The sequence below is a fragment of the Hyla sarda genome, chromosome 1 (assembly GCF_029499605.1).
Source record: "Hyla sarda isolate aHylSar1 chromosome 1, aHylSar1.hap1, whole genome shotgun sequence".
Taxonomy (NCBI): Eukaryota; Metazoa; Chordata; class Amphibia; order Anura; family Hylidae; genus Hyla; species Hyla sarda.
Window position 1 is genome coordinate 84,003,506 of NC_079189.1, and position 26,898 is coordinate 84,030,403.

Genomic DNA, 26,898 nt, shown 5'->3' on the forward strand with positions numbered 1-26,898 from the left:
AACCTCCATCAGGACTGAAGATGCGGTCCAGCAACATAACCGCCAACCCCTTGAGCTTGCTGGAGCGCACGTGGTGACGAAGGACAGGTAAAAGCAGGGGGAGGGGGTTTGGTGAATCAGTGAATGATGGGGCAAAGGAGGGGAGGGTGTAATATAATGGCACAAGGGGGGGGGGATACAATGGCACAGGGAGCATCAGAGAAGGGGGAATATAATGGCACAGGGTGTGATAATGGGGGGGGAGAATGACCTGGCACAGGATGGTAGCACCTTTGTAATGCTGATACTGGTACTACTCATTGTCGGCGAGCAACGCGATGCATGCAATTGGCAGTATAGCAAGGAGTGTTTCATCAAACTATGTAAGCGTGTCACCAGGAAGCTCTGACTTTGGGAGTATAATTGTTTAAATGGGAGCCCTACCTACCTACCTGATGGGCGTCATATCTATCTGGGGCCCGTCTACCTACTGGGGGAGCTCTACCTAATAGGGGTCATTTCTATCTGGGGCTCTATCTGGGGGGACATATATATCTGGGGCCCTATTTACATACTAGGGGAGCCCTTCATGCCTGCCTACATGATGGGACGTACCTACCTGAAGGGTCGACTACCTATTTAATGGGGCAGGCTTATCAGGGGCCCTGTCCACCTAATGGGGTGACATACTGGTCTGCCTATTAAGTTTCTATTACTAAAGACCTTATTTACAGACAATTTTGGTTGAAATAATTTTATGTACCAGGACAAGTGGATCGTCATGAGGGACAAGTAGATTGTGTTCTGTTTTAGTCCCTTGGACAAGTAGTTTTTTTTTTAAAGATTTCCCTGTAGAGACTTTTAAATACATAAAGGGAATCAACACGGTAAAGGAGGAGAACATATTTAAAAGAGGAAAAACTACCACAAGAGGACTAGAGGGGCAAAGGTTTAAAAGTAATAAAAGGAAGTATTACTTTACTGGGAGAGTAGTGGATGCATGGAATAGCCTTCCTGCAGAAGTGGTCTCTGCAAATACAGTGAAGGAGTTTAACCCCTTAAGGACTCAGCGTTTTTCCTTTTTTGAATTTTCATTTTTTCTTCACCTTCTAAAAATCATAGCTCTTTAAATTTTGCACCTAAAAATCCATATTATGGCTTATTTTTTTGCGCCACCAATTCTACTTGGCAGTGACATTAGTCATTTTACCATAAAATCCATGGCGAAACAGAAAAAAAAATTATTGTGCGTCAAAATTGACGAAAAAATGTCATTTTGTAACTTTTGGGGGCTTCCGTTTCTACGCAGTGCATTTTTCGGTAAAAATAACACCTTGTCTTCTGTAGGTCCATACGGTTAAAATGATCCCCTACTTATATAGGTTGGATATTGTCGTACTTGGGGGGAAAAAATCATAACTACATGCAGGAAAATTTATATGTTAAAAATTCTCATGTTCTAACCCCTATAACTTTTATTTTTCCGCGTACGGGCCAGTATGAGGACTCATTTTTTGCGCCATGTTCTGAAGTTTTTATCGGTACCATTTTTGTATTGATCGGACTTTTTGATCGCTTTTTATTCATTTTTTTTCATGGTATAAAAGTGACCAAAAATACACAATTTTGGACTTTGGAATTTTTTTGCGCGTACGCCATTGACCGTGCAATTTAATTAACGATATATTTTTATAGTTCGGACATTTTCGCACGGGGAGATACCACATTTGTTTATTTTTATTTACAGTTTTTTTTTATGGGAAAAGGGGGGTGATTCAAACTTTTAATAGGGAAGGGGTTAAATGACCTTTTGTTAACTTTTTTTTTTTCACTTATTTTTATTTTTTTTGCAGTGTTATAGCTCCCATAGGGACCTATAACACTGCACACACTGATCTCCTATGCTGATCCCTGCAAAGCCATAGCTTTGCACGGATCAGTCAGATAGGGGCTTGATTGCTAAGGCCTGTAGCTCAGGCTTGTAGCAATCAATCCCTGATCGGACACCGCGGAGAGAGGTAAGGAGACCTCTGCCTGCGTCCCAGCTGATCGGAACATCGCGATTTTATCGCGATGTCCCGATCAGTCCGACGGAGCTGCTGGAAACCGTTTACTTTCATTTTCAGACGCGGCTGTCAACTTTGATCGCCGCGTCTGAAGGGTTAACAGCGCGCGGCACAACGATCGATGCTGCGCGCTGTTAGCCCAGGGTCCCGGCTATGATTAACAGACGGGACAGACCCGGTGTGATGCGATGTCACGGCGTGACCCGCTTTTCACACCGGGCTTAGGGCGTACAGGTACGCCCTAAGTCCTTAAGAGGTTAAGCATGCATGGGATAAGCATAAGGTTATCCTTCATATAAGATAGTGCCAGGGACTATTGATAGGATTCAGATTATTGGGAAGACTAGATGGGCCAAATGATTCTTATCTGCCGACACATTCTATGTTTCTGTAGTGTTGGAAGTTTTGCTAGAGAACTTTCGTAGTGTGCACTGAGAAGCAGAATCCCATTGAGATCAATAGGAATCTGCTTCAGGTGGTTTCCGCTCAGAATGAATTCATAGTGTGCATGGGACCTTACAGAGCAGTGGTGGCTCAGGAGCTGTGCCCGCTATATTACCCAGATGACGTCTGTAGCAGCTGGGATCAGAGAGAACGCCAATCCCTGCTTTTAGATGACATGGTCAGGATAAACTGTGGCATCTAAGGGGTGTGGACTATTTGTTCTGCTTCTCCCCACCGCTCTCTGGTGGATGACATAGATCAGTGTTTCCCAACCAGGGTGCCTCCAGCTGTTGCAAAACTACAACTCCCAGCTTGCCTGGACAGCCAAAGGCTGTCCAGGCATGCTGGGAGTTGTAGTTTTGCAACAGCTCGAGGCACCCTGGTTGGGAAACACTGTCATAGATGCTGATCCATCTAGGAGTAGGGTTTAGACAGCTATTTTACATACATGGAGAGGAGTCAATGAATAGAACGATCATAGAAACAATATTAAAAAGAGAGCGCCAGATATGTTGACTATAAATTCTAAATTCATAGTGGAATTTAGGGTCGCTCTAATGGGGACTTTGTCTGCACTCTCCGTAGCGCCAGTAGCATCTTGTATTATTAACACCCCTGTTTCCTTGCTTTGGAGTAGTAGGTTTTCTTATGCGTGTATCATGGCTCTGACTCTCTTTGGTATACTTATGATGGTTTACTCTTTATCTGACAGCATTGACAGTGACTTCTGTTATTCAGGTACACATAGAGGAGTTCTGTAGAAATGCATTCACTCTTATTTTGTTCCACACAAATCTGTGTAATGGAGATGAAGAAATAGGAGCATTCAGTAAGTGTGCAGAAATAGGTCATGTTTCATACATCTCCACCAGATTAACAAAGTTTAAAATATCTGCTATGGGTTCTTTCTGTTGTGGCATTGGTAAAACTTAATATGAACCTGACACAAATTTGCAATCTCCTAACCCTCCCCTCCCTATATCACTGTAGAAGCGGCTACTAGACACTTAGGACATCACTTATCTTTTGGGGTTATCCAACAGGCCCATATTTCCCTCTGCATCATTCATTGGAGTGCTGTTAGGCCCCCTTTCACGCGTACCCCTTAGGCCCCCTTTCACGCGTACCCCTTAGGCCCCCTTTCACGCGTACCCCTTAGGCCCCCTTTCACGCGTACCCCTTAGGCCCCCTTTCACGCGTCCCCCTTAGGCCCCCTTTCACGCGTCCCCCTTAGGCCCCCTTTCACGCGTCCCCCTTAGGCCCCCTTTCACGCGTACCCCTTAGGCCCCCTTTCACGCGTACCCCTTAGGCCCCCTTTCACGCGTACCCCTTAGGCCCCCTTTCACGCGTACCCCTTAGGCCCCCTTTCACGCGTACCCCTTAGGCCCCCTTTCACGCGTACCCCTTAGGCCCCCTTTCACGCGTACCCCTTAGGCCCCCTTTCACGCGTACCCCTTAGGCCCCCCTTTCACGCGTACCCCTTAGGCCCCCCTTTCACGCGTACCCCTTAGGCCCCCCTTTCACGCGTACCCCTTAGGCCCCCTTTCACGCGTACCCCTTAGGCCCCCTTTCACGCGTACCCCTTAGGCCCCCTTTCACGCGTACCCCTTAGGCCCCCTTTCACGCGTACCCCTTAGGCCCCCTTTCACGCGTACCCCTTAGGCCCCCTTTCACGCGTACCCCTTAGGCCCCCTTTCACGCGTACCCCTTAGGCCCCCTTTCACGCGTACCCCTTAGGCCCCCTTTCACGCGTACCCCTTAGGCCCCCTTTCACGCGTACCCCTTAGGCCCCCTTTCACGCGTACCCCTTAGGCCCCCTTTCACGCTACAGTTATGTTCCTGCACTCTGACACATGTTGTTAAGCAATAAAGGGTCATGAAAAAAATGGGTAAAATAACTAACTGAATATAACGGATGATAACTGATGACCAATTTTGACGGCCATTCTGTCAAAATAACTGACTTGTGCCATCCGTTATCACCCGTTATTTTGTGTCCGCTATTTTATTTCCATATGACTTCCTGGTTGTAATGCTGTACTGAGCATGCTCAGTACAAAAAAAAGATCATAAAAAAAACTGACAGTAAAGGATGTTTTTTGTGAACATCTGTTTCCCATAGACTTCAATGTTAAATTTTAATGGGGCGTTATTTCATCTTTTATTTTTGCCGGAACAAAAATTAGTGCATGCACCGTCTTTTGTGCCGGCAAAAATAACGGAGATTAGTAAAAACTGACATACCTGAGGCAAAAGGATTGTCGAAAAATCCCATTGGCTTGAATGGGATTTTTTGACGGCTGTTTTCAAGACTATTTGACTTGAGTAATGACGGAGGTTTTTACAGGATGATACCTGTAGTGTGAAAGGGGCCTTAGACTGCAAATTTTTGTCTATTGCCATCCTTTGTCTAATGCCTTTTGATCTTTCCCAACTTACCAATGAACATACACGGCTAGCTTGAGTCCCTTTTCTATCTTAAAGGAGAACTCCAGAATATAAAAATTGTCCCCCATACTGCCGGCAGTAAAAAAATAAAGATGTACATACCTTCCTCCTCTCCCCCGGGGCCTCCGGTAACCGGCTCCGGCCTCCGCCACAATCCTCTTCCTGGTTGCCGGTGGTCTGAGAGTCTTACTGCACTCAGCCAATCACCAGCCGCAGTGAAGTCCCGGCTCGGTCAGTGATAGGCTGAGCGTCAGTGTGACGTTTTTGGTCCCGGCAGAAAGTGCCGGTGTAGTGAAGAATTTTGTGTCCTGAAGCGTTCTCACACTGCCGCTCAGCCTATCGCCGGCCGAGTCGGGACTTCACTGCGGCCGGTGATTGGCTAAATGCAGTATGATTCATCCGACCACCGGCAACCAGGAAGTGGATCGTGGCGGAGACCTGAGCCGGTTACCGGAGGCCCCGGGGGAGCGGAGGAAGGTATGTACATCTTAATTTTTTTACTGCCGGCAGTATGAGGGACAATTTTTATATTCTGGAGTTCTCCTTTAATATGGAGCAGGAGACAACCAATGTCAGCATTCCAAGAATTGGCTGATCTCTCAGCACAACACAGATTGGACCTACTGAAGTCTTACTCCATATTTCAGCATCATTTACTATCAGGAAAGTTTTAACATTCAAGTGGTGTCCCAGTGACATTGCCTGTCTCTGAATGAATGGGTATTTCTGCTCTAAGAACTTATACCTGTCTAGAGGATTGGGAGAAGTGTCTGGTCACAGGAGACCACCATGTTCTCAGACGTCAGACCTCTCCCGCTGCTCACGGATTGTTGCCAATGTCTGACTACATATATTTCCTACAGCAGAAATGTAGCTTTACATGCCAGCCATTCAAATGTATGGATAGGCCAGGTTTGCTAGAATGCCATCCACTGTTGGAGCCATAGCAGGACCCCTTCTCTAAGACTTCCATATGCCCCAGTTGTATACAAGGACTGATGCTACATATGTCTGGTGTATCCAGCCCCTCCTCCCCATTCCCCTATATACATGGATACTCGGCTCAGATAAGCATGCATGTTTTCTCAATGGTTGAAATAGAATAAACCAGCAGCTGCTACCTCCCATGAACACAAAGGATCAGTCTTTCCCGTGACGCAGTGTTTCACGACCAGGGTGCCTTCAGCTGTTGCAAAACTACAACTTCCCGCATGCCCGGACAGCCTTTGGCAGGAAAACACTTAATTTTAAATCAACTGGTGCAAGAAAGTTAGACAGATTTGTAAATTAGAAAAATACAATGTAGCCCGGACCTTCTAGGTGAGTAAAAAATGGATATACAGGGATCGTGCTTCAATAATAATTATCATTTATTTATAAAAATAAAATTTCAACACTTCTCACAGGGCCCTTGTGAGAAGAGCATACATAATAAAAAGGCAACCTAACAAGATATTAGGCAATGGTATTAAAATTAAAATTCTACACTTGGCATAGAGTATAGAATAATAGAATAAAATAGCAAAATAAGAGCTGTACCATACAAATATATTAGAAAATTGCTCTTCTAGATGTTTAGGGTAAATATGTCCCTTTTTTTTTTTGGATACAGTGACAAACAGTCTGTATTGATGGCAATTATTACCGGTCTGTTGATTGTGGCTCAGGCGGTGGATGTTGCTCCCGCAATAGCTAAGTGTCCGTAATGTACAGTCCACTGTGTGGTGCCTCCGATCATAAGCCTGATCCAGTCGGGTCTAAGCGTGGTGGCAGTCGCTGTCGGATAAGGCGCTGGCAGGCGCCAAAGATCGTGATGGTGTCCGGGGACTGCTGGCGCTGGCGTGCGCTAAAGCTGATATTCCTCACCGCTTCATTAGTTGGAAAGCAGGACCATATACTGGAAGGCTGGAGGTTCACCTCGTGGTGCCGGCGTCTGACGTCAGAGCCGGAATGGTTACAGCAAAATAGTTGCACCGGGATGACTGTGCCGGAATGGATCCGAACCGCTGGACCGGGTAAACAGCAAAGCGTGAGCACAAATGGTGGTACAGTTCATAGAATGTAACTGGCCATAGAATTTGGGCACAGTTTTGATACTGCTATGCCAGTAGATGAAGACTAGACGCGTTTCAGGGTTGTATGGTATAACCCTTTCCTCAGTAGTCTGGTATAACCCTTTCCTGACTACTGAGGAAAGGGTTATACCATACAACCCTGAAACGCGTCTAGTCTTCATCTACTGGCATAGCAGTATCAAAACTGTGCCCAAATTCTATGGCCAGTTACATTCTATGAACTGTACCACCATTTGTGCTCACGCTTTGCTGTTTACCCGGTCCAGCGGTTCGGATCCATTCCGGCACAGTCATCCCGGTGCAACTATTTTGCTGTAACCATTCCGGCTCTGACGTCAGACGCCGGCACCACGAGGTGAACCTCCAGCCTTCCAGTATATGGTCCTGCTTTCCAACTAATGAAGCGGTGAGGAATATCAGCTTTAGCGCACGCCAGCGCCAGCAGTCCCCGGACACCATCACGATCTTTGGCGCCTGCCAGCGCCTTATCCGACAGCGACTGCCACCACGCTTAGACCCGACTGGATCAGGCTTATGATCGGAGGCACCACACAGTGGACTGTACATTACGGACACTTAGCTATTGCGGGAGCAACATCCACCGCCTGAGCCACAATCAACAGACCGGTAATAATTGCCATCAATACAGACTGTTTGTCACTGTATCCAAAAAAAAGGGACATATTTACCCTAAACATCTAGAAGAGCAATTTTCTAATATATTTGTATGGTACAGCTCTTATTTTGCTATTTTATTCTATTATTCTATACTCTATGCCAAGTGTAGAATTTTAATTTTAATACCATTGCCTAATATCTTGTTAGGTTGCCTTTTTATTATGTATGCTCTTCTCACAAGGGCCCTGTGAGAAGTGTTGAAATTTTATTTTTATAAATAAATGATAATTATTATTGAAGCACGATCCCTGTATATCCATTTTTTACTCACCTAGAAGGTCCGGGCTACATTGTATTTTTCTGGTTTCCCTTTTTAGCAATTAAGGTATAGTTGCTTGCCCTGTTTGACCTCGGTGCGTAATAGTTGTGAGCTGCACACATCCACATTTCTTTTCCCTTTTTTAGATTTGTAAATTACTTATATTAAAAAATCCCAATCCTTCCAGTACTTATCAGCTGCTGTATAATACACAGGAAGTTCTTTTCTTTTTGAATTTCCTTTCTGTCTGACCACAGTGCTCTCTGCTGTTCCATGTCAGGAACTGTCCAGAGTAGGAGCAAATTCCCATAGCAAACCTCTCCAGCTCTGGACAGTTCCTGACATGGACAGAGATGTCAGCAGAGAGCACTGTGGTCAGATTGAAAGCAAATTCAAAAAGAAAAGAACTTCCTGTGTATTATACAGAAGCTGATAAGTCCTGGAAGGATTAGGATTTTTAAACAGAAGTCATTTGCAAATCTGTGTAACTTTCTGGCACCAGTTGCTTTAACCTCTACAGTACGCAGGGTGTTCCGGTGTTTGAAACGTGGTCACGCCGTGACCCCGCGTCATACCGGGTCAGTCCCGGCGGCTTATGATAGCCGGGACCCTGGGCTAATAGCGCGCGGCACTGATCGTTGTGCCGCCCGATATTAACCCTTCAGATGCAGTGATCAAAGTTGATCGCCGCATCAAAAACTAAAGTAAAAGCTCAGCTCAGTTGGGCTGATCGCGACTATCGTGATAAAATCGCGATATCTTGATCAGCTAGGACGCGAGCGGAGGCCCCCTTACCTTGCTCCGTCGCGTCCGATTGGCATTTGTTTGCTCCAAGCCTGAGCTACAGGCTTGAGCAATCAACCCCCTATTATGCTGATCCATGCATAGCTATGGCTTTGCAGGGATCAGGGTAAAAGATCAGTGTGAGCAGTGTTATAGCCCCCTATGGGAGCTATAACAGTGCCAAAAAAAGTGGAAAAAAAAAGTTAACAAAGGTAATTTAAACCCTTCCCTAATAAAAGTTTGAATCACCCCCCTTTTCCCATAAAAAAAAAACTGTGTAAATAAAAATAAACATGTGGTATCGCCGCGTGCGGAAATGTCCAAACTATAAAAATATATTGTTAATTAAACTGCACGGTCAATGGCGTACGCGCAAAATAGCGTGTTTTTGGTCACTTTTTATATCATGAAAAAATTAATAAAAAGCGATCAAAAAGTCCGATCAATACAAAAATGGTACCGCTAAAAACTTCAGCACACAGGGTAAAAATGAGCCCTCATACTGGCCCGTAGGCGGTAAAATAAAAAAAGTTATAGGGGTCAGAAGATAATTTTTTATGTATACATTTTCCTGCATGTAGTTATGATTTTTTTTTTTCAGAAGTACAACAAAATCAAACCTATATGAGTAGGGTATCATTTTAACCATATGGACCTACAGAATAATAAGGTATCATTTTTACTGAAAAATGAACTGCGTAGAAACGGAAGCCCCCAAAAGTTACAAAATGACTTTTTTTTTTTCTTCAATTTTGTCACACGATTAATTTTTTTTTCCGTTTCGCCGTGGATTTTTTGGTAAAATTGCTAATTACTAATTAAAATGACTAATGTCAAGTAGAATTGGTGGCACAAAAAATAAGCCATTCTATGGAATTTTATGTGCAAAATTGAAAGCGTTATGATTTTTAGAAGGTGGTGATGAAAAAATGAAAATGCAAAAACTGAGTCCTTAAGGGGTTAAAAGAAAATGTTTTCCAGTGGAGTACCCCTTTAAACTCCATAATGAATGGCTATAAAAATGCAGGCTGTGGGCCCAGAAATGCTGCCATGTTGGCTGCGTGTCCTCTAATATAGCGGGGACCAATGCTAAGATATGTACCGGTCCAGAGAGCTCAGTATTAGTCTCTATGGGGGAGATTTACCAAAACTTGTGCAGAGGATAAGTTGTCCAGTTGCCCATAGCAACCAATCAAATTGCTTGTTTCATTTTTCACAGGCCTTCCTAAAAATGAAAGAAGTGATCTGATTGGTTGCTATGGGCAAGTTTCCCTCTGCACAGGTTTTGATAAACCTCCCCCTATATCCTTTAGCAGCTGAATCCCCATCATTGAAGGACTTTTTTTTCCTGCACACATCATATAGCTGTGAATGGCAGAAAAGCTGGTGGTATTTATATTTGTATTGTATTATTGCAAGTGTAACTGTCGTGTAAATGATGATTTTTTTAATAACTATTTTATAGTAACACTTTTATGTATTGGACACTTCTGCAAAATCTTTTTTTTTTTTTTTTATACAATTTTAGTCCCCATCCAGGACTTGTACCTGTGATTGTTTTGCATAAGGCACAGCCATTTTGTCCCACAGAAGCCGCAGGGTCAGAAGTTAATTTTGTATTTTAGACTAAAGGGACAATGTAGGACTACAGCTCCCAGTGTGGGCTCTGTCTGTGCTACCTGTGCCCCCCCCCCCCCCTCCTCAAAGGCTCAGAGGGGCATTTACTCTAAAATACAAAGTTAACTTATGACCCTGCAGACACAAAGACTGACCAATATACTGCTGGGAGTAGTACCAATCAGAGCTGCCGACTAATAAGAAAACTAGTGGCACCGGTACCTTTTTATATGCAGCTCCCCGAGATGGATAGTACAACACTCGGGCAGGTAACCAGACAGAATCAGATGCCGGCGGTGCTAGGACAACAGGAACACCAGTAAAGGCAACGTATAAAGGCAAGGAAAACAGGCGTCCTGCACTCACCGTGGAGATTCTGGTAATACGGCTCCCATCTCTGGCTTATAATCCGGCATGATAGACAAAGGTAGCGCGGGGCGCTCAGAGCGCCCCACGCTACCTTTGTCTATCATGCCGGATTAACGGCTCGAGATGGGAGCCGTATTACCAGAATTTGTTATCCAGACATCTGTTATCCTTGCTTTATACACACTAGAGATGAGCGAACTTACAGTAAATTCGATTCGTCACGAACTTCTCGGCTCGGCAGTTGATAACTTTTCCTGCATAAATTAGTTCAGCTTTCCGGTGCTCCGGTGGGCTGGAAAAGGTGGATACAGTCCTAGGAGACTATTTCCTAGGAATGTATCCACCTTTTCCAGCCCACCGGAGCACCGGAAAGCTGAACTAATTTATGCAGGAAAAGTTATCAACTGCCGAGCCGAGAAGTTCGTGAGGAATCGAATTTACTGTAAGTTCGCTCATCTCTAATACACACCAATCAGAGCTGTGCTTTCATGTACAGCCTCCAAGATCATGGCCCCCTTTATTCCCACATCATAGCATACGCAGTTCACCGTTAATATGGCATTCGGACAGGAGGCGTCCATTATCTCCTATGGATAGCTGCTGTAAAGCATCTGTCGTACTTTGATACACTAGGCTGATGCTATTGGACATGGAAGTCCCCATTATAATTATATTATTAATATTAAATGAAATCATACTGATTGCTGGGTGCTGCAGCCGAGATCCCGGGGGGGGGTCCCCAGCAGCGGGACCCCCACGCTCAGACAGCCCAATTTTTCTAATCTGTCCTGTGTCTCTTTAAGTGGTAATACCTCTGACATGCTTTTTCTTAGCCATGCAGAGTTTGTTCTTTCATGACATATTGTACTTTATATTAGTGATAGATTTTTTTTGATTCAGGCAGTATTTTTTGTGAAAAACTCCAAAATATTGTGAAAAATTGCAAAATTTCTGGCTTTTTTAAAATGATTTTTTATGTCATTCACTGTATGGTAAAAGGTTTTATTTTTATTCTGTGGGTTGGTACAATTATGGCGATACCCAATTTATATAGCTTTTTTTTTTCATGTTGTTCTTCAGGTTTTTTATGTTCAGCATAATCACTTTTTCCCCTTTCATGTTCTGAGAGCCATAACTTTATTTTTCTTCCAACGCCATTGTGTGAGGGCTACTTTTTGGCTGGACAAGCTGTATTTTTTATTGGTACCATATTTGCAAGTCATGCTAGCTACCGTTTTGATCTTTTTAATTCCACGATTTGGACCAAAACTTGCATTTGTTTTCTTTTATAATATGTTAAATACCATTTATCATTTTTATTGTAAAAGTTATTACGGACATGACAATACCTATTGTGTATAGGTTTGGGTGTTTTTTGGGTGATAATATAAGGTTTTAATAGGAAAGGGGAATTTATTTATTTATCTTTTTACACTTTATTTTAAAACCTTTTTTGTTTTGTTTTTATACTTTTCACATTTTGCAGGTTAAACTATGCTGCAGTACATCTACTGCGGCACATTATAACAGTCAGTACTACACTGACATGCAGCCTATGCGATACAGCCTACGGCTGGACCTCACAGGTGGATGTACTAGGCAAACCGGACGCCATCAGCTGGCCTCCTGCTGCCATGGCAACTAGAGATGAGCGAACTTACAGTAAATTCGATTCGTCACAAACTTCTCGGCTCTGCAGTTGAAGGCTTTTCCTGCATAAATTAGTACTGCTTTCCTGTGCTACCGTGGCCTGGAAAAGGTGGATACAGTCCTAGGATACTCTTTCCTAGGAAATATCCACCTTTTCCATCCCACCGGAGCACCTGAAAGCTGAACTAATTTACGCAGGAAAAGCCTTCAACTGCAGAGCCGAGAAGTTTGTGACGAATCGAATTTACTGTAAGTTCGCTCATCTCTAATGGCAACTAACGGGATCCCACGATCGCATTCGCAGGATTGCTGTTGGAGGACGGGGGAGCCCCCTTCCCCTGTCAACCCCATAGATTCTGTGATCAGGACTGATCACGGCATCTCTGGGGTTAATGCTGCCAAGACTGTTGCGATCCTGGTCTCTGCAGCTGCTGCGCGACCCTGGCTGTGATTGACAGCCAGGTCCTGCCGGCGATCTCCTGCAGCACATCGCACTGTGAAGGAGATCGCTAGGACTTATGGATACGTCCAGTTGCGCTAACTAGCTAGTGACTTGGATGTATGCCTACGTCCTGGGGTGGGAAGGGGTTAAGGGTTTTCAGCTTCTGGATGTAAACAAGAATGTTCCCCTCAAGGACAACAAACAGATATTGAAGTTTGGGAAGTTGTAGAACTTCTCATTAAAACCACCTTTAGATTTCATTCTCATAAAATAAGCTTTCACTAGCTGTCATCATGTATATTGTACTAACATGTCAGCCTTTCTTTTGTTACAGGTGGGCGCTATCAATTAGAAATAAAAATCCCAGAAACATACCCTTTCAATCCACCAAAGGTAAGACAATGCAGAAGTTGTTCACCTCTTGTTTGCTTTTTTTTTTTTTTTTTTTACAAATATTTGTTCAGCCTGGGCTATACCATGTACCCCTTCTGTAAAATGATATGAAAATATTCCTAGTATAAGCTGTAGGAATTTGAAAAACTCATGGCGCTGAACAGTATAGCGGGTCGGGCTGGGCAGTCAGGCGGGGTCGGGCTGGGCAGTCAGGCGGGGTCGGGCTGGGCAGTCAGGCGGGGTCGGGCTGGGCAGTCAGGCGGGGTCGGGCTGGGCAGTCAGGCGGGGTCGGGCTGGGCAGTCAGGCGGGGTCGGGCTGGGCAGTCAGGCGGGGTCGGGCTGGGCTGCCAGGCGGGGTCGGGCTGGGCAGCCAGGCGGGGTCGGGCTGGGCAGCCAGGCGGGGTCGGGCTGGGCAGCCAGGCGGGGTCGGGCTGGGCAGCCAGGCGGGGTCGGGCTGGGCAGCCAGGCGGGGTCGGGCTGGGCAGCCAGGCGGGGTCGGGCTGGGCAGCCAGGCGGGGTCGGGCTGGGCAGCCAGGCGGGGTCGGGCTGGGCAGCCAGGCGGGGTCGGGCTGGGCAGCCAGGCGGGGTCGGGCTGGGCAGCCAGGCGGGGTCGGGCTGGGCAGCCAGGCGGGGTCGGGCTGGGCAGCCAGGCGGGGTCGGGCTGGGCAGCCAGGCGGGGTCGGGCTGGGCAGCCAGGCGGGGTCGGGCTGGGCAGCCAGGCGGGGTCGGGCTGGGCAGCCAGGCGGGGTCGGGCTGGGCAGCCAGGCGGGGTCGGGCTGGGCAGCCAGGCGGGGTCGGGCTGGGCAGCCAGGCGGGGTCGGGCTTTGCTGTCCTACGCAAGGCCAGCTTAGTATGGGGCAGTTTTGCTCTCCTGTTAGCCACAATGGGCCAGTAGACAGTATTATGTTCTCTGTATGTTTGGAGAGCGCCCCTCCTTTCCCATCAGCATTGATTAATGGTGTGTGGTGTATGTGGGGGTACAATCCCCCAATGAATATACAGGACTCATGATTTATGAGTTTGCTGTATTCTTTTATAACTTGTAGTCACCTAGTAGTAGACTTTTGTGTTGTTTTGGCTACTAGGGAAGTGGGACCTATCACCATACTATATCATCCTTTAACAGGATGGCAGATCTGCTTTTACAGAATAATGGATAGGAAACCATTTTTATTTCACCTTTATCCTGTAAGGCATATGAAGACTGGGGTATGATGGCGAGGTACAGCCTTGTCTTTGTTTTTCCCTTTTCCACCTAATAAAGCAGTGTTTCCCAGCTAGGGTGCCTTCAGCTGTTGCAAAACTACAACTCCCAGCATGCCCGGACAGCCGTTGGCTGTCCGGGCATGCTGGTTGTTGTAGTTTTGCAACAGCTGGAGGCACCCTGGTTAGGAAACAATGCATTAAAGCCTCATGCGGCAGCCACAATACATGTCACCTGTTTGCAGACACATTTGACACAAGGCTTTGGCTGAAAACTGGTTGCAATGTCTGGTGACATTGAATCCATGATACCATTTAGCTCTCTTCTTCCTAAAGGTTTCAGAATATAGGTGTAAAAAAATATATAAATCTATACTTGTCATACCGAGCTAAAATACATGGTGGCACAGACTGGGTTATGCTAAGGGCTGGAAAACTTTTCGTTTGGCAGGGCAGTGCTCTACAGATGTAAATCTGGCTTACACGTGTATATTTTTGGGTATGTCTGGGATTTATCTTGATTTACAATGGATTCACTGACTATCTATGGAAGCAGGCTGAACACTCCCTGTGCCTCCCTTAACCCCTTAAGGACACAGCCCATTTGGGCCTTAAGGACTCAGCCAATTTTGTTTTTGCATTTTCGTTTTTTCCTCCTCGCCTACTAAAAATCACAACTCTAATGACATCACTCATTTTACCATAAAATGTATGGCGCAACCAAAAAAGATACTATTTGTGTGGGGAAATTGAAAAGAAAAATGCAATTTTGCTAATTTTGGAAGGTTTCGTTTTCACGCCATACAATTTACGGTAATGTTTTCTTTATTCTGTGGGTCAATACGATTAAAATGATACTCATGATATATGCTTTTCTATTACTGTACCACTTTTTAACCAAATACGTTTAAAATCCCTCTATTTTGACGACCTATAACTTTTTCATTTTCCGTATAAGCGACGGTATGAGGGGTCACTTTTTGCGCTGTGATCTGCACTTTTTATTGATACCACATTTGCGTATATAAAACTTTTAGTAAATTTTATTAAATTTTTTTTTTTTGGTATAAGATGTGACATAAAAAGCAGCAATTCGTGACTTTTTTCTTCTTTTAAGTTTACGCTATTTACCATACGGGATCAAATATGTATGTTAATTATTAATTTTTTACATTTTTTTTTACACTTTAGGGGTAAAATGGGAAATTTTACATTTTTAATGCTGGAGGCGATTTTTCAAATAAAATTTTTACGCTTTTTATGTCCTATCTATAGCAATCACTTGATTGCTAATACTGTTCAGTGCTATGCATAGGGAATAGCTCTGATGAGTTTTATTGGCGATCTTCTGCTCTGGTCTGCTCGATCTCAGACCAGAGCAAAAGATCCCAAGAGATGGATGGAGGCAGGTGAGGGGACCTCCGACTGCCATTATGGGCAATCCGATCATCCATTTTTCTGACTGCACTGCTGCAGATGCCCTGATCTGTTTTGATCACGGCATCTGAGGGGTTAATGGCAGACATCAGCACGATCGCACATGGCCGCCATTACCGGCGGGTCCCTGGCTGCTGCATGATGTACAGGACATAAATATATGTCCTGGTGCGTTAAGTACCACCGCACCAGGACGTACATTTACGTCCTGCGTCAAGGGGTTAATGGGAAAGAATCTTCTGAAGATTTGGACCCATTGAATATTTTTTTATTTCCTTGGAAGGTGAAATCTTCTTTTATGGCTGTGTCTCACTTATATGTATGACCAGATGTGAACCCTTCAGTAGATACCTGGACAATATCTGGTTGCAGGACAGGAGATTGATACCAGTGTTACCCAGATGTACTAATATAGCTTCTCTGTTTCAGGTGCGGTTTATTACTAAAATTTGGCATCCAAATATTAGTTCAGTTACAGGAGCCATATGTCTGGATATATTGAAAGATCAATGGTAAGACCTTTTCCTTTTTTTTACTTATTTTGGTCTATATGTGTGTTCTGTGCTCCATGGAGGCAGTGATTTCTACTTTATACCACAGACAGCAGGTTTAGGCCACTTTTACAGGAGCATGTTGGATGCAAGTCCTTGTTCAACCCAGATCAGAGTTGAGAGCCATATAGAAATTTATGATCCATCAATTTGTATATTTAGACCTGCAGGCACGCTGGGGCTTGTGGCTTCTGTATTATGTCTTTATGAACCTCCTGGAGCTCTACTGAATAAGGGTTTCTGGGATTCTTAGTTTGGTTCGTAAGTGCCAGAGGGAAGTTGAGGTCTTGCAAACATTTGAGTGGCCTAAGGCTGGCAATATCTCCCCTTTTGTCTTGCAATAAGGCAAGGTAAATTTAGAAGAAAAGCCCTTTTGTAGCCTTCACTTATATTACTTCCTTTATAATTCTCTTAGGATAGATGTTTGGTTATCCCTGGCAGGCTTACAGTCACTTACTGTGCATCTACCGATTACATCTGCTGGGAGATTGTTCAAGCATCTACGGCTCCTTCAGTGAAATTATATTTTAATTGCTTTTGATCTCTCCCCTAACTAACCATGGATTACACACACACACACACACACACACACACACCCTTATTTAACCCTTTAACATATTTAAAGAGGCACTGTCATTGTTAAAAACTTTTCATATATTGCAGGACTCATTATAATATGACATTTTACAATATACACCTGTTAAAATAAAATTTTCACCTGAAATTTAAGCTCAAAATAGCCGCCACTAGGGGTCGCCTGTCTTTTAGCCAGACAGACTAGTCTAGATTTTACAGCATACTGGATACCGGCCGTAAAGCATACTGGTATCCAGTATAGGAGATTTCTATTGTGTATGCAAAACTACAGATAAAGGATGTGTGGACATGCTGGGAGCTGTAGTTTTAGAACAGCTGGAGGCAACACTGCTCTAACACAGTTATTTACAAACATTGCAGCTTCAGTTGTTACTAAACTACAACTCCCAGCATGCTGAAATAGTCAAAGTTTTCTCGGACTCCTGAATGATAAAGAAGTCTGTGACATTCAGGAGTCTGTGAAAGATGAATGACACACATAGTGACAGCTATGCTGATTAGCATCCAGCTTTACTAGGAGAAGATAAAACAGATAGAACATGTATTCATAAAAATGCTGTACTTTTATCTAAAAAATCCTTGCACTAATTTTATAAAGATCTATTCTTATATTTATACATTTTATCCTGTTATGAATTCACCATAATGTCTTCTGATTACTGCAGGCAAGCTCCAAGTATCTTCCTCTGACACATGACACAGCTTAAAACCAGAGAGGAAAGGGTTACAGAGTAGAGAGTACTGATTGGCTGACTGCCCAGGCTTGCTCCTGTGAGGGAGACAGACTGACACGCCCCCTCCAGCCTGCACAATGAAAAAGTAACTCACCAGCAGATAAATGCTTATATCTCTGGATATATAGGTCCGAGACACATAAAAAGTATATGCACATGATCAGGATTGGGTCCTGAGTAACATATCACTTTTTTTTTGCACTATGACAGGTACGCTTTAAAGGTTTTGAGCTTGTTTTTTTTTCCCCCTCCAGACTATAGAGTGAGTAAAGTCTTTCCTGATGCACTTATTGGGGTTATTACTGCTTTCCTCTATTATCACAGGGCAGCAGCTATGACGTTAAGAACAGTGTTGTTATCGTTGCAAGCTTTGTTGGCTGCAGCAGAACCAGATGACCCACAGGACGCAGTGGTGGCTAACCAGGTGAGAAGAGTACTCCACCAGCCGGGCCTGAGAGCCTTCTAACAATGAATAGGAAGATGTATATTGTGAACCAACTATATGCAATAGTTCTTAGATGGTAACTTTTTTCTGGTACCAAGAATGTGCTCTGCTAGTACAGCTAAGTCTTGCCTATCCACACACTTTATATATTACACAGCACCCATTCCTATGTAACACCTAGAGGGAACCTGTCACCTGTATTAAGCTGCCCAAACTGCAGGCAACATAAAACAGATGCAGGGAGCGGGACCTGGAACACTATGATTTTACTCTGAAACAGCTGCCCAGACCCAGGTAAGTAGACATTGGTGACAGTCCCCATGGCTGCTCTCTGCCTCGCCAGCCCTAAGTGACGTCTCTCCCTATCTGTGTAAAGGGCTGGCAGGGTGAAGAGCAGCCACCATTAACCACCCTAATGACTAGTTGTTTAGGTTCTGGTGGTTTTCTTAAACAAGGTTTTCTCTGAAACACCCGAGTGTTTCAAAGTAAACCGTATTGTTCCAGTGGCCCCCTGCCTGTACCTGTGTCATGTTGCTCGTGGTTTGGGCAGCATACCACAGCTGACAGGTTCCCTTTAAATCCACCAATACAGATGCTGCTTTAGGGTCTATTCACACGCACAGTCTTCTGTGCAGATTTGATGCGCAGGATTTTCCGCTGCAGATTACAATGTAAACTGAATGACTGAACACAGCTTGAAATCCTGCGCATCAAATCTGTGCAGAATACTGTACGTGTGAATAGACCCTTAAGTGACTTTAGCTAGTAAGTATGAGGGTCCTGAAATGAAGACCTCCACCTATACGTCTGCATGTCCCCATATTGCAGGACATATGGGCCAGGTCTTGTTTTTATAACCTAACCTCTTTTTAAGAGAATGAAAATGTGAAATTATATGAAGCAAATTGAAGTATCTCTCTTGTTCTGTATACATATATATATATAAAAAAAAAAATTTTTGTAATGCTTTCATATTTTCCTTTTTTTTTTTTTTTTTTTTTTTGTCCCCCTAGTACAAGCAAAATCCAGATATGTTTAAACAGACAGCTCGCCTGTGGGCACATGTATATGCAGGCGCACCAGTCACTAGTCCAGAATACACAAGAAAAATAGAAAATCTCTGTGCTATGGGCTTCGATAGGGTAAGTATTACTTGGTACATTTGCGCTTCTGGTCTTACTTGGCAGTCAGAAGGGGCCACTGTTACAAAGTATTATACTTATTATCTTCTACCTTGAAATTGTATATATTGCACTATTTCAGATTCTTCTTTTCCTTCACTTCTAAAAGAAACATGTACATTTTTTGGCAGGGCATTTGGCTATAAATATTTGGTGAAAAGGATCCTCTGCATTCAGCTTATCTTGAGGCGTCCTATTATGTGAGAAGGCTTAGTGCAACCACAACCAGAAGAATATCCTCTTAAAGGGGTACTCCGGTGGAAAACAAATGCGTTCAAACCAACTGGTGCCAGAAAGTTAAACAGATTTGTAAATTTCTATACAAAATAAATCTTAATCCTTCCAGTACTTATCAGCTGCTGTATTCACTGGAAGTTATGTAGTTCTTTCCAGTCTGACCACAGTGCTCTCTGCTGCCACCTCTGTCCGTGTCAGGAACTGTCCAGAGCAGGAGAGGTTTGCTATAGGGATTTGTTCCTGCTCTGGACTATTCCTGATACGGACGGAGGTGTCAGCAGAGAGCACTGTGGTCGGAGAACTGCACAACTTCCTGTGGAGCATACAACATCTGATAAGTACTGGAAGAGTTAAGATTTTTGAATAGAAGTAATTTACAAATCTGTATAACTATCTGGAACCTGTTGATTTGAACTTTTTTTTTTTTCTTACGGGAGTACCCCTTTAAGTTGTACTTGCAAACAAACCTACCTAGAACAATGTAGTGACCTACTAGTTTGTAGAAGCCATAAGTCAGTGTTTCCCAACCAGTTGTGTCACCAGCTGTTGCAAGACTACAGCTCCCAGCATGCCCGGACAGCCAAAGGCTGTCCGGGCATGCTGGGAGTTGTAGTTTTGCAACAGCTGGTGACACAACTGGTTGGGAAACACTGCCATAAGCATTGTCATGGTCACCTGGTGGCTGTAGCTTCTGTTTCAAGGCAATGTCCAGAACATAGCAAATAGAGATGAGCGAACTTACAGTAAATTTGATTCGTCACGAACTTCTCGGCTCGGCAGTTGATGACTTTTCCTGCATAAATGAGTTCAGCTTTCAGGTGCTCCGGTGGGCTGGAAAAGGTGGATACAGTCCTAGGAGACTCTTTCCGGACACCACTGGAGCACCTGAAGGCTGAACTAATTTATGCTGGATAAGCCATCAACTGCCGAGCCGAGAAGTTCGTGACGAATCGAATTTACTGTAAGTTCGCTCATCTCTAATAGCAAACAATGCCTAGTAGGCAGTGTGAATGACCCTATCATTACAAGGAGAAACCGTCCTTACTGTAGAAGGGGTTTTCGACAAATATCAACCACTGCCGTATATCGTATTTTTTAAGGTTTATGTAAATGTCCTCTTTTCTTTGCTTCCCTCTTACAGAATGCAGTAATAGCTGCTTTGTCATCAAAGGCATGGGATGTAGAGACTGCAACAGAACTTCTGCTGAGTAACTGAGATAAATCATCTGGTCCCTGCTCGCCCCTTCCCAAGAGCTCGACATCTTTTTATTTTTAAGATTCTGCATAAAAGAGGAGAAAAAAAAACAAAACACGACACACAAAAAAAAAAAAAACACGCACTCCTGCGTGACAATGATATGTAGGCCATTCTGGAGACTGATGGGGGAAACTGCTCTGTAAATAAAGCTGATTAAACGTGTAAATTAAATGACAACCAAACCAAGGGGAGGGGTACGAGTATTTTTTTTTTTTTTTTTTTTCCTTTATTGTTAAAAAAAAATAATCTTGGAGCTGAACCAATGGAAAAAAAAAAATATGCGTTTATGTTTTACCATGTGACAGAGAGTGGCACAATGTCCCGGATGGTTTTTATTTAATTTTTTTCAATTTTTAATTTTTATTTTGGTCTCCTGTTCCGGAGGGGGACACATCAGCAGGCTCATTCTATGGGGTTCTAGGCCTTCATTTTGCCAGTCACTGTCTACCATACTGCTAGTACCAGCCATCCTTTTTGTGTCTGTGGAGTTGCATGCGTGCACAACATTGGGTTAACATTGATTTGTCAAAACTCTTCATTTGTGATATATTTTATTTTTTTTGGGTACTGGAGACATGAAAAATACGGTTTCCATAAACCAGGCATAGATGTGATGTGGAATGCCAGGCGTTACTTGATGAATAGTCCTAATGTTATATGTCCCCGTTCTGTCTACCACCTATTTCATAACAAACTTCAAAGCATAAAATGCAAAAAAATACAACAAAAAAGGCCATAAAACATTTTTATGGCACTTTATTTTTGGATTTTGCATTACTTGATAGATGTCGGGTAGCGCAAGAGACTGATGCTTAAGTCTACCACAATCATTTTTGGAAAACTAAAATAGAAGATAGTTGAAGGAGCCAACCAATGAGAAAGCAAACAAAATAGATCTGTGGCTACAATATATATGTATTTGTTTTTTAATGATCGTGCACATCTACAAATTAAGGGGAATAAAAAGTTGTTAACAATGTTAATAAAACAAATGTGGAATTTTGTGCCTAAAGCTACAATGCAGACCTATGGCTAGTCTGACCCTGCAGTCTGCTCCTCACCTAAAGCTTTAAGAGGAATAGGTCATCAATATGAGTCCAAACACAGTGAACTAATGCAGGAAGCAAACAGCTCCGTACATTGGGGGAGAATTATCAAAGGATTTAGACTGGTTTTTCCCATCTAAAATTGTCGCACAGAAAGTCGCAGTCTAAATATGTGCGACTTTTTCGACTTTTGCTTTGGAGGATTTTTTAGAACATGATGCATTCTAGTCTATTTTAGACAGAAAAATGCATTGGTGCTGAATTTATCAATAGCGACTTTTTGGCGAAAGGTTGCATTGGCTGAAAGTAATCTGAAATGTCAGACCATACTGAAGCAGGTTTAAATACAGTCTAAACTATAGATCCCAAAGTCTGTGCACAGAATTTATCAAGAGCCGTGCGTCTTTTGATAAATAGACCAGCCTAACTAGAGATGAGCGAATTTACAGTAAATTCGATTCGTCACGAACTTTTCAGCTCGGCAGTTGACTTATCCTGCATAAATTAGTTCAGCTTTCAGGTACTACGGTGGGCTGGAAAAGGTGGATACAGTCCTAGGAGACTCTTTCCTAGGACTGTATCCACCTTTTCCAGCCCACCGGAGCACCTTAAAGCTGAACTTATTTATGCAGGAAAAGTCATTAACTGCCGAGCCGAGAAGTTTGTGACGGATCGAATTTACTGTAAGTTCGCTCATCTCTAAGCCTAACCCTCTGTAGGTTGGTCTATATTGATGCGGAAAGTAGACAACTTTGATAAATCCCCCCCATTGCGTCTGCCAGCCTCGGTTACTGCAGCCTAGCCTCTCATTCACTTCAATGGGAGCTTGAGCTGCAGTAACAGTTTGGTCACTACGCAATGTATGGATATATTTCTGCTTCATGTTCTTATACTGTGTATCATAGCTCTGATAAGTGGCTGCATGGAGGAGAGTAACACAAATCAGACAAAGGTCTGCATGGGAACTGTATACACAAAATTATAAATAAAAGTTATGCTTTTCCCCCCAATTTTAGATGCAAAAAATGGACAGGTCCTTTAATTGCGTACAGTGGTGATTACCTGGCGTCACCTGCTTATTTGATGATCCGAGTGTAGCATGCGGTGAGTGAGATTAGCATTTTGTAAATGCATTGAAGGGACAAGCTTTTGACTATAGGCATACCCAATGCTGCTTCTCATGGATTACTTTAGTGATATCCCGTATTTGTGAAACCTGTGCTTGTAGATAAATGATTTCTTAATCTTAGGACTCTTCTAGCCGCCTGTTCCACAAGTCTGATTTGTTAATAAACTGTTCATGTATCACAGTTATCTCAGGGCTTGTGGAATCAGATCTAACAGAGGAGGACAATCTGCTTGGACCATGAGATGAATAAAACTTGTCATTGTGCAGTTATTCACTATATGGATATAGGTATCAAGCTTTGTCTGCCTGCAAACATTTGTAAGGAAGCACTCCACTCCATAGTGTATTATCTAAGAATAATGTAGAGGTTCTGGTGTATGGCTTGTTCTTACCTGTGTAGCAGATGTAGCAGGCATGGGGATTCAGCCATATTGATTTGTAAGTTCTCACTGAAATGAATTTCTAATGCTGCCTACATCTTCATGATGTCTTTGCAGAGAGAGCAGGTGGCGTCTTATCAGTGCATGTCAGCTTAGGAGTTCAACAGCAGCCTAAACTGCTGAGACTTATAAGTGGGTTGGGGTCAGTTCACATTATGTGCAGTGTTGATGCGTTTTTGTATTCAAAGCGCATTTCTTTTGCCTCCTGACAATATTTATTTGATCTAGAATGATAGGTGACGTGTTTTATGAAGAGTTGACGTCTTCAGGTTGTTCACATGTTGAATGTTTACTGCAATTTTTCACTTTTTTTTTTTACTGTATTTTGACAAATTTTTTTTTTGCAGTTTTACAAAATCAGTGTAAAAATTAAGTTGACTTGCACAGTTGTGGCAAAATAGTACAATTTGTTTCTGTAATTTAGGGAAAAATCATTGCAAAAACATAAAAACTGCATCATATAATCACAGCCACAGGGTAGGATCTTGATCTCATACAGAGAGTGGCGGTAGCAGTATACAGTTGTCAAGAGGGCGCTGATGGGTGATGAGGTCATCATGTTGTTTGTAGGAAATCAGCTGACCTAGGACTGACCACTTTGAGACATTAAAAGCCAATGCTGGTCACATGACCCATGTACAGTAATAAAACTAATTAGATGGCACTGTAGGGAAAAGTTGTGAGTGCATGATATGGGCAAGGAACAAACAAACCTGGAGTGCTTCTTTAAGTTGGTCACTTTCTAATGCCTATAATTATTCCAATGGCGCCTGTGGAGATCTGTAGAATAAGAGCTGTTTGCCGGAGATTGTAATCTCTCACCAGAATCAAAATAGTCTTCAAGGTTTTATTGTAGATACAAAAAACAAATAGTGCAACACATAGGTATCACAAACCAGCTTTTCTGCACATTTTGCTGATCTGCAGTACCTCTTACAACCATGTGTGGCACTATTTTGGGTAGAAAGACACATTTTTGTAATTCTTAACACAATTTTTTTTTTTTTTTTTTAGCAATGTCTCAATGTTTGCACCAGTGTTTCCCAACCAGGGTGCCTCCAGGTGTTGCAGAACTACAACTCCCAGCATACCTGGACAGGCATGCTAGGAGTTGTAGTTCTGCAATATCTGGAGGCACCCTGGTTGGGAAACACTGGTATACACAATTGCAGACACTAGTAAGGGTGGGTTCACCCTACGTTTGTAGTGTACGGGTGCTGGATCTCGTTGGGAGGGGTGGAAACTGGCCGCTGCCGGAACCGGCCCGAACCACATTCATTTCAATGAGCCTACCGGAGTCTCATTTTTGCCCCGTATACGGTTCTCTGACCGGACCTAAAACCGTTTGACTCCGGTCGGCTCATTGAAATGAATGGGGTTCGGGCCGGATACGGGAGTGGCCGGTTTTCGCCCCTCCCAACCGGATCCAGCACCCGTACACTACAAACGTAGTGTGAACCAACTCTAAAAGAGGTTGTTGAGGAATAGAAATTTGTTTTGATACCATTCACAGCCCATGGGTAAGAGTCAGTCACATGTTTGTTGAAGTTTCTCTATTTATTGGATCCCAGCAGTGGGAAGCAAATAACCTTTCCCAATTGCACAAGCAATGTCTTCTACTCCCTCCTGTGATCTGTTCCCATTATAAGAATGCAGAGGCGAGCACAGGCCTTCATAAGTCATGACTTCACTAGCACTTCAGGAACTTATTCTTAGCACTTTTCATGAACTGGTTTCTATAAGGTAAATTCCTGTCCTGTAATAGCTGTATGAACTGTATAAACTTTAAGCCGCCCCCTTTACTTTGAGAATGCCTGTGAAGTGTTTTACGGTGGATGATTTGCTTACTCATCTCTTGGCCTTTCAGAACATGTCACAAAGTGCTCCAAAAAAGTTTATAAATAAATAATACGGAAAACATTTTACCGGATGTATATTTTTTTTTCTTTTCTGGACATTTTCTAGGTCGGTGCCATTTTCAGTAGCCTAAATGTTTGTTTTAAAGGAAACATTAAGCAATGGAAATCTTATTTGCCTACCTGTGGTACGTTCCACATCGTCTGACAACGTTTTGGTATGTTTGAAATAGTTCAGCAAATAAAGCTAAAAGGAAAAAAAAAAATCTGAAAGAGAAACTTTGTTTTTAAACCTTAGCTTGTCTCTGTCTAGTTTTCATTAACCTTTGAGATGCAGAGAATAGAGAACCAAGGGGGAGAGGACACAGGAAGGACTTTTATCACATGCATTATCGTCTGGAGACTAGATCCATGTAAATAAATTTGGTGTAAATGCAAAGTATTGCCTTCCGCCACGGTACAGCGATTTTCATAAAGCTGCACTGTGAGACCGTACCCTATTTTCTGTTGGGCATTAAAATATAATCCTAAAAGCAGTCATGCTGAGACCTCTAAGGCATATGATCACCAAAACCTCTGGGACTGCACCTGACAATTACGGTAGGTGACAGTGTTAACATGTTCAGGCTTTTAATTGCAATTATAGAACACAGACAGGAACAGATTATAAATTAAGGGCATGTATAAAGGAAAGACTGACACTTCTATCTTCATATCCATACCTGGCCTTGTATTTAGAGGAAACATCACTAGTGTCATCTGCACTAACCTGTCAATACAGACAGTCCGTGCAGGTGACACTGATGACAACAATACTTACCTTGTCCTGTTTCGTGGCAGGGATCTCCGGTAATCTTGTCCGTTAAGCTTCAGCGCCGGCTTGGTGCATGGGTGGAGCTTAGTGACGTCACCGCTGCTGCTCTCTGCTGGGTCCCGCTGCTAGAGAACAGCAGCAGTGACATCACTAAGCTCCACCTGTGCCCCAAGCCGGAGCTGAAGCTTAACGGACAAGATTACCCGAGATCCCGGCCACGGAACGGGACAAGGTAAATACCTTAGTGCAGATGACAATCTGTCGGTACCGACAGGTTGGTGCAGGTGACACTGGTGACAGATTTCCTTTTTAACCTCTTAAGGACCAATGACCTTGTGGAACGTCATGGCACCCTGGGCTTTAAGGACCAATGACGTCCCACAACGTCATGGCGTTTTCCGTTCAGCAGGCATGTCGGCGATCGCAGAAAATCGGACATGCGATTTTTCTCCTATTCCGGGCTGATCGGGTCTCTGGTGACCCGATCACCCGGAAAATAGGGGTGCTCGGACCTGTGAGTGACAGGCCCCAGCATCCTGCAGGGTAGGAGTGAGGTTGCAATGCTGCGATCTCCTCCCATCCCCTGCCATTGGTCAGAACTGATTCTGACCAATGGCAGAGCAGGACGGTGGGTTGCCATGGAAACCCCCCGTTCGGCCCACCCCTGGATGTCAGGCAGAACGGGGGGAGAACATGGAAGCCGGTACCTGGAGGAGAAGACTCGTGGGGCCTGGCAATCATCGCATATATTCACCGGAGATCCCGGC

At 43.6% G+C, this 26,898-nt stretch overlaps 1 protein-coding gene across 2 annotated transcripts in view; it reads left to right on the forward strand.

Annotated features, from left to right (window-relative positions):
* UBE2K (ubiquitin conjugating enzyme E2 K) overlaps positions 1 to 22,387 on the forward strand; it is a 54,284-nt gene extending 31,897 nt beyond the window's left edge. For both annotated transcript variants that reach the window (XM_056556961.1, XM_056556967.1), the window contains exons 3-7: positions 13,145 to 13,203; positions 16,273 to 16,355; positions 18,050 to 18,149; positions 19,184 to 19,312; positions 20,730 to 22,387. In XM_056556961.1, coding sequence (XP_056412936.1) covers positions 13,145 to 13,203; positions 16,273 to 16,355; positions 18,050 to 18,149; positions 19,184 to 19,312; positions 20,730 to 20,804 — 446 coding nt within the window. In that variant the 3' untranslated portion in view covers positions 20,805 to 22,387. The remainder of the gene's footprint in view (positions 1 to 13,144; positions 13,204 to 16,272; positions 16,356 to 18,049; positions 18,150 to 19,183; positions 19,313 to 20,729) is intronic.
* The last annotated feature ends 4,511 nt before the right edge of the window (positions 22,388 to 26,898 follow it).